Below are 9,221 nucleotides of genomic sequence, written 5' to 3' on the forward strand. Positions count from 1 at the left end.
CTTTTGTGTGGTGATATGTTGGTAAGAGGTCACACTACCACTGCCCCATGTACTGAAGGTGTCTGTGTTGAGCCTTTAAACACATTTATCTTATTATTATAATGCATTCATATGACTCTTATTTGTATTTTTTCCAATAAGTCTCTCTGACCCATTTAAAACTTTTATTGTTTGATTTATATTTCTTTTTAATGGTCTTTTCTTATATTATTCCTTATATGGTATGAAATAAAATGACTTTTATGATTTATGACACTTTTTTTGGTATTTTAAGACATACTTTGTCCTGCTTTACAATTCATAGTCTGGAGAAACCTGTTAAGTATGCATCTCTAGATGATATTAATAGAATTACTAAAGGAATGACTGAATGCAAAAAAAAAAAATGCTTTGAAGTTAAATGATTAGAATGAAAGCATACTGATGGGAAAGGCCCTATTTTTGTTAATATCGTTTTCCTTCATTTACTAGATTCTCCTGAATTACTTTGGAAACTATGTGCCTAATTCGTGGACACAGGATAATGGCTGCACTCTTTGTCAATTTGATACAATTGACTTGACTTCAGTAGATGTAAGTAGAATTGACTAGAAAGTGCATAGACATGAAATGCTGTGGTTTATAGTAAAAAAAGGACAAATAAGTTTTATAGTTTTGATTGTATGGTAAGCAATAGATTCATAATTTTAAAACATAGTGCTTCAGAGAATTACTAGATTTGTGTTCTGAACTTTTTTTGAAAGCAAAGCCTGCTAATAATTGAACCCAATGAAAGAGGCCTGGGGTTAATATTTAATAACTTTCTGTGATTGGATCCTCCTGTGTTATCTTATTCTGTTAGCTTGGGCACAGCATTGAGAAAAAAAAATTATTACAATGCTTTAGCTTTTTTTTTTTTTTAATTTAGAAAGTAGAAAGAGAGGAGATTCACCTCCCCAAGGTAGGGGAAGGGGCCAACGCTTAGGAAACATGACAGTGACTGTAGCTCAAAGAGCACATGACCTGGCCAGTACTTAACGAAACAATGGCAAATGGAGACAGAGAGAGAGAGAGGGAGAGAGAGAAAGACAGAATGAAAGAGAGAGAGAGAGAGTGAGAGAGAGAGTGAGTGAGTGAGTGAGTCCCCAAGGTAGGGAAGGGAGTCAAAGCTAGGAAACATGGCGGCCATAACTTAGGGAGCCATATGGTCAGATCATAACTTAGCAAAGCAATGGCAAATAGCTAGAGAGAGAGAGAGAGAGAGAGAGAGAGAGAGAGAGGCTTCGGCATTTTTATTGACATGTTATTTGTGCTTGATTTTCAAATTTTATGACTTTAAAAAATAATATACAATTATATAACTCTGGACTATTCCAACTACTTTAAATACAATAACTTGTTTAAACAACACAAACCCTTAAAGTAGGTAGTGCTAATGACTCAGTTTTACAGGTGAAAAAACTGAGGTATGTAAAGGTAAGTAATATACTTGAGGGCACATGATTTTTAAGTGTTAGAGTAGAGATTAGATTTAGGTAATCTGACTGCAGACCCTGTGTTCCTGACCAGTGTGAAATTTTACCGGCATGTCATATACATACCATAGGCCAGGCTACTTGTGTTTTTCTTAGAGAATTATAATTCTATTTTATTATTTATACTTTGAGGTTAAACAAATTAATCTATAAATTTATATAGATCCTGTTCTATCGTCAGACAGAGAAGTTTTAGGATATTCTGTAGTAACATTTTTCTTCCAAAAAATTGCTGTAGTAACTTGGAAGAATTTTTATGTGTATGAACAATTAGATTCTAAGGAGTTATTTTGTCATTAAGACTGATTCTTTCCTTCATTCACTGTAGGTTTATTAAGTATCTGCAGGTGCTAGATAGATGGAAGCAATGCAGGCAAAAATAAAACTCCCGGGAATATAGCTCTGGTAACCCCTGAACCCATGCAAATACAAAACTTTACACTGTAATATGCTCAAGTTTCTGAATTAAATAGTTTCTATTCTCCTTCCTGTCTGAAAGGAGGATAAAGAGTAACTTGTGTATATTTTGAAGCTTATGAATAGAGCCCTAGTTTACTTGAAGATAAGTTTTTTGGCAAGTCTCTCAGATAACAAACTGAATGTTTCCTATTTGGAAAGTCTGAATATTTCTAAATGAAGCAACTGCATTATGAAGATGTTTAAAAATCCATCCTGACTTTTTTTTTTTCTCTGAAAGTAGTGTAGTGTCCTCTGGAGGAGGAGTTAATTCTTTTTATCTGTTTTGTTTCCTTTTATATAAACTTTCTGGTGCAAAGATAGAAAAATATTTGTATTAAATTTTTTTTCTGCATATAGGTGTACTTCACTTAATTCTTAAACTGTGTGGGCCATAGGCAAGTTTTTTCATATTTAAAAATAATAGTGATCATCTCAGAGAGTTGGAAGGAGGGTTAAATAAAATTTTGTACGTATATATGATAAATATATAATAGGACATTTTATATGTATAAGTTTAATATATAAATATTTGGGTGAGTGAATTAATTGACAGATTAAAGAAGGATGATAGTGTTCAAGGTATATTTTTATGCAGGCAAATATTAAGTTACAGTTCAGATAATGGAGGAAAGTATGAGGAACCATGTGGAAAAGATGGGAAGAGTTACTTCATTCAGCACCTAACATGTAAGGCATTTTTAAAAATCTATAATGCTTAAGTTCATGCTTTAAGACATGCTTTTAACAAGCCATTGAAAAGAGTCTCCCATATAGTTCTGGTAATAACACTGCTACATAGTAGTTATTTATGTTTCTGTCTTCCCATCCAGTTGAAAGTTTTCCAAGTCAGGAGTTTTCATTTCTTTTGCTTAATGTTGCCCATCACAAGGACTGTCATATATAATGTATATTTCAGTAGTTTTTATTCAGTGAATGAAAGATAAACTACACACTAAAACATACCAAAAGAGGATTTAAGAAAATATATAAAAATAGATAGTACATTAAGATAAATTATATTAATGAAAGAAAAAGCTTTCCTTATATATACATAGTATAATAATAAAGGAAAGTAAAAGACTGTCAATAAAATGAGATTAAAGGGAATATTGAAAGATAGAAATCAAGTCTTAAGACCTCTATTATTGCTTTATCTGGGATAACAAACTTAATAAATTAAGCACTGAACTCTAAACCACAGAAACAGAAAGGGAACATAATTAGCATTTTTGTTTCTCAGATGAAGCTTTCAGATCTGAGGAAATTTCTTAAGGGCTCTCATAAAAGAAGCATTGACTGGTAGAGTAAGCAGTATCCTTAATTACATTCATATAATAAACATGATTGCTTCCTCCTTAAACCTAACTTATAACCAAGATGTAAAATCACTTTGATGGGGTCCTCAAAATTTTATTTTAAGGGTTAGAGAACTGCCATAAGGCTATTCAGATTTAGCAGATTATGTTGAAGTGAGATTCTAGTTCCTTCTATGTTATAGTGATTAACGTTTGAATAGAATTTAAAATAAAACCACACTAATGATAAGTTGTTTTTATGTTTTGTATCAAACAAAGGTCTATCCAAATGTAACAATAAGTGTTTTTATTGAGCAACCAACCCCTTTCCTGCCTCGTTTTCTGGACACATTGCTGACTCTGGATTACCCCAAAGAAGCACTTAAAGTTTTTATTCATAACAAAGTAAGTATTTGAGAAATGAATATTTCACATGAAAACTGATTTTGGTCTTTTTTTGAAGCTATTTGTTATTTACGTCTAAAAATATTCATTGGGCTAAATTCAGTGGAAGAATTTTGGAGTAATTACAGCCCTGCCTTTTTAGGGTCTAAGTATTTTAGAATCTAGAAACTAACACTATAATAATGGGATGAACCACACAAAACTGCCAATTTTTGTAGCTTAAAAATGACTGAATAGTAGACATTTTCATATGGCACACTTAATATATAATGAAGGAGACATCAAAGGACATACCCCTTTGCCTTTGGTTAGTTCTTGTACTTTCTTTTAAAGAACTGGTATTAATTTGCTTGTAATTTACGATAATGCCATAGCATCAGAACTTGAAACAGCTTCCAGAAAGAGTATTGTTTTAATTAATCACACATTGGCATATTGCCCCCAAAGGATTTTGATACTGTCATAAAAAATATATATATATATTGGTCGGGTGTGGTAGCTCAAGCCTATAATCCTAGCACTTTGGGAGGCCGAGGTGAGAGGATGAACTGAGTCCAGGGGTTCAAAACCAGCCTGGGCAACATAGTGAGACCTCGTCTCTATAGTAAATAAAAAAAAATAGCCAGATGTGGTGGCTCGCGCCTGTAGTTCCAGCTACTTGGAAGGATCACCTAAGTCCAGCAGTTCGAGGCTGCGGTGGCCATGAATGTGCCACTGCACTCTAGCCTGGGCAGCAGAGTCAAACTCCAATTCAAACAAACAAACAAAAATATTTAGAGCCTCCCACATACCTCTCACATGTAATCTAAACTTAAAGACGTTTTTCCTCAGTATTTCCCATTTCTTTATCTCTTTCCTGTTAAGACAGTTGGTATTTAACATCATCTTAAAAAACTAACTAGCTGTAAAGTATTGTGTTTTCTCTCTTCTGTCCTGGTACTTTTGTTTACCTTTGTTCTTTTTTTCATAATGTACATGTCAGTTAATGATTCACCTTTTCCAAAGAATATTTTGAGTTTGCAGAAAACCAGCTTAAAGAGGTTTTAAAAGGGCTCAACATTGAGCATTTGCTTTGTAAATGTGTTATAGTATATATACTTACACCAGAGTATTTTTTTGTGTGTGTTGGGCCTTTTATTGGTATTTTTCCTGCTTTCATGGGACCTTAAACTTGTTGATGGGAAGAGTTTTTTATCTTCTTTTCTTTTAAGATTAACTTTGTAAAACTTTTATATGGTAAGTAATTTTAACAAGGTTTGAAGGGCATCAGCTTTTCAGGAGACTTAGATACTTGAAACATAAAAAACTCCTAAATGCTATTATAATGATGGAAACAGATAATCTTACCTGAATTTTAGCACATTTGAATCACACTAAATTGATAATTTTTATGTTCCCATTAATCTGTCAAAATTTTGTAAAATTTTCCCCTTTTTTTCTAAAAACAAAATTTTTTATGTTATTAATTTTTCTTTCTGGCTTCAGAGGATATTGTAACATTTTATTTTGTAAAATGGGATTATTTGTATTTCCAACTCAGATTAATATCTTTTAGGTCTAATAAACATTTTTTTTTCAGGATATTTTAGGACACATGTCTAAGTCTCTGGCCATTTTTTCCCCCCTCCAGTTATAAACATTTCATAGTACTCAGGATTTAAGTATTTCTGCAAGATCTTGTGGAAGATTTAAATATTTATTCAAATACCTGTCTAGCTGTAGATGTTAAAAGAATTTTGAAGTATCTTTTCTTTTAACAATATTTATATGTATGTATTTTAGATTCTTCATGTGCCATTTAAGTGATATTTAAATATAATTTGTTTAATGTGGTTATTATTTTGTCTGTAATTGAGTGAATAGGTAAATTGAGGGATTCACAACTTTGTGAAGCATTCTCTACGTATGAATACTTTGGTTATCTTATTGTCTTCTTTTCTCTCTAATTTTTGATTCTTAAAATGTTACAGGAAGTTTATCATGAGAAGGACATCAAAGTATTTTTTGATAAAGCTAAACATGAAATCAATACTATAAAAATTGTAGGACCAGAAGAAAGTCTAAGTCAAGCGGAAGCCAGAAACATGGGAATGTATGTCTTAATAAGTTTAAATTAAATTAATTAAATTATTTTACTAATGAAACTTTAAGAAAAAAATAAACCTTAAAAAAATAGTATGGTAAACTTGGGTGTCTCATCTATTCCTGCTTAACTGCTCTCCTCTTGGTGCTAAACTGTGTGTTTGTGTGTATTTATTTACACGTGAAGCGCCAAGGAAGTAACTTACATTTTTCTCATAATGGCTAGGAGTCAACATTTAATTACACTATGAATTAAACTATGAAACTATGAGCTGAGGAGGATTATTTCTCCTTTTCAGAGAGGATTAGATTTTAAATTGGAAATTGCCATTCTGACTGAATGTTTTGTGACTTTAAACTATATTTTATCTGTCCTAAAATTTGAGTGTTGTTTTTACCTGTGAATATATCTGTGATGATAAGTTGACTATTTTGAAATTCAAGACAATATTTATCATTTTGGATATTGTCTTACTATTTTGATTAGAAAAGTATATTAAAGAAACATTTTAAATATAAGAAGCTTTAGGGCAACCCCTTCGGGTCCCTTCCCACTGTGGGAGCTTTTCTGTCCTCTCAATAAATGCTGCTTACAAAAAAAAAAAAAAAAAAAGCTTTACACAATGGTTTTTTAATCAACTGGTATCTATTTTATCTAATTCCATTTTCTTTTTCAATCAGGGATTTTTGCCGTCAGGATGAAAAGTGTGCTTATTATTTTAGTGTGGATGCAGATGTTGTTTTGACAAATCCAAGGACTTTAAAAATTTTGATTGAACAAAACAGGTACTATCTAATATCCAGTATCATTTTATTAATAAAATGATAATTTTTCACATTGATGTGGACACTCATTACTTATCTGTGTTTAGTGAATAGAGGGAACTCACATTGTTATTTTTGGCACCTTATAAACCTGCAATTCTAATTAATTATTTTTGTTTTAAAAGAGTCATAGAAAACAACCTGATGATGACTAGAAGTGTTTAATATTAGTTATAATCACACATACAATTGTGTTTAAATATAATTTTATAATTAATATAAATATAATTAATACATTTATTGGACTATAATTATATTTGGCTTATTTTCCTATTTAAAGCTATGAGAAATTATGATATAGCTGATGATAATAAAGTTTAGAATTGTTTTATTCTCTGTATTTGTAAAGTAGAATTTCATAAAACTTCTGACCCAAAAAGTTATTGCATACAGAATTATAGTCCTTAGAATATGAAAGAAATTTTGGAGATACACATCATTCCACAGTCAGGTCTGTAGTTTTATTTACTGCTGAGCTACTTATCACTTGCCAGTGCCTGCTTTCATTTAACTGAATCGAAGTGGGAAAGAGACATCATGTATATCAGCTTATAATTATATTAATCCTCATTTGTTAGGACTACTGCTACTACTACTAATAACACTGTTATTTCTACTCCTACTAATAGCCCAACTTTATTGAGTGCCTAATAAGTGCCAGGTATTATTCTAAGTAAGTTTATATGTGTGAACCAATTGTTTCTCATAATAAGTAAAATGTTTGGGAGATGAATGTTAGAATGGCTGTTTTTAATTTGCTAGATAAAGTATGTGGGAAATTATGCTCTATTAACCCACCCTATACAAAATAGATATGCCGCTTGAATTTGTCAATTTGAAAATTCAATTTTTACTTCAAAATCTAAGACTTCTCTATAGCAATCTATACATATAGCCCCTGTATAACTATCTATAAATACTTACAAGTCTCAGTTAACTATCTATAAATTGCAGGTAATTTTCCAAAACATATGAATAAAGTTTTGCATATCTGGCAAGAAAAAGCAGTTGGGATACCCCAGAGATGTGGACTAGAGCATGACTTATAACTCTTAAGATCTAATTTAGTAATATTTTCTTGAATTTGCATTGTTAAATTCCTCTTACTTTGGTTGAAATGGAGTAGTGTATAATACACATGTGCTTTTAATAAATTTAGATGTTTTTCTTTTATCATATTTTTGTAGATATTAACTATTCTCTTAGTAAACTAGTAAATAAATTCATACTATGCATTTAATATACTAATAGTAATATAACATTGGCCTAATGTTTTAATACTCTGAAATAAAAAAATTTCCCTCACAAAAAGCTCAACTGCTCTCTGGGGCCCTTGTCTCTTAAAGTGTCAGTAAAACTCAGGTTATGACTCCAATTCCATGAATTTCTGTTAGTTATCAGAAGATTGGGTTTATGTGATCTATGGTTCTTGCTTCTGTATCCAACAAGCATGTAATATCCATAAGAACTTTACATGTGTCAGGTTGTTATATTTAGTAGGTCTGGCTGAAGGTTAGAGGAACAGGGAATATGATACATGCTGCACATGTGTCTTTCTAGCATCTCATCAGGTCTCTTTTCCCTCTCCTTTTCTTACCACTGCTATTTACCACCTGATATCAACTTTACTCCTTAAATTTTATTTATTTATTTTATTTATTTTTTTGAGTTGGAGTCTCACTCTGTTGCCCAGCCTGGAGTGCAGTGGCTGCTCCTGGCCACCGCAGCCTCGACTTGCTGGGCTCTGGCGATCCTTCCGCCTCAGCCTTCCGAGTAGCTGGAACTACAGGCGTGCGCTACCACGCCCAGCTAATTTTTGATTTATTGTAGAGATGAGGTCTCGCCAAGTTGCCCAGGCAGGTCTCGAACCCGCAGGCTCAGGCAATCCACTCACCTCGGCCTCCCAGGGCACGGGATTACAGGCTGAGCCACCGAGCCTGGCTTACTCCTTAAATTTTATAGTAAAATTCATTGTCCTGCTCAGTGTTATCTTTACATTTGTATTTTCAAAAATATTGAAGCACACAGCAGATGGATTTTGATTTTCTAAACTTTTGGGTGCAACCCTTTTTAGGAGGCACCTAGAGTTATAAAATTACAAGATTGTTTATTAAGTATTTGATATGGTCAGTTACTGATATGAAGTATTATTCCCTAAATTAATATAAATGCAGTTCTTTTTTTTTTTTTTATTATGAAGTTGTGGGGTACAGTTAAGGGTTAGGTATACAATTGCGCTTCATTCAGGCACCCTGTTGATATGGGGTGTTTCCCCGTTCCCAGACAGATATTTGCTACTGTTAATACCATCTCCCTCCCCCCACCATAGTTTCCCAGTACGGTCAGTCATTTTCGTATACTATTGCATTGGATGTTTAAGGTCCATTATATGAGTGAGAACATGTGATACTTGGATCTTTGTTTCTGTGAGAGATCACTCAGTATTATAGACTCTAGTTCCATCCAGGTTGCTGCGAAATTCATGATTTTGTTCTTTTTTATGGCTGTGTAGTATTCCATTGTGTATATGTACCACATTTTTTAAATCCAGTCCTCTTTTGACGGGCAGCATGGCTGTTTGCAGGTTCTTGCTATTGTGAACAACGCTGCGATAAACATGCGTGTGCAGGTATCTTTTTGA

At 32.6% G+C, this 9,221-nt stretch overlaps 1 protein-coding gene across 1 annotated transcript in view; it reads left to right on the forward strand.

The window, feature by feature from the left end:
- The window catches only part of PLOD2 (procollagen-lysine,2-oxoglutarate 5-dioxygenase 2), a 61,810-nt gene that overhangs the window by 39,222 nt on the left and 13,367 nt on the right, over positions 1-9,221 (forward strand). Inside the window, exons 7-10 of the mRNA XM_008055590.2 lie at positions 472-573; positions 3,548-3,673; positions 5,644-5,765; positions 6,437-6,541. Coding sequence (XP_008053781.1) covers positions 472-573; positions 3,548-3,673; positions 5,644-5,765; positions 6,437-6,541 — 455 coding nt within the window. The remainder of the gene's footprint in view (positions 1-471; positions 574-3,547; positions 3,674-5,643; positions 5,766-6,436; positions 6,542-9,221) is intronic.

Source organism: Carlito syrichta, unplaced genomic scaffold (assembly GCF_000164805.1).
Source record: "Carlito syrichta isolate Samal-C Ts95f unplaced genomic scaffold, Tarsius_syrichta-2.0.1 Scaffold301889, whole genome shotgun sequence".
NCBI lineage: Eukaryota > Metazoa > Chordata > Mammalia > Primates > Tarsiidae > Carlito > Carlito syrichta.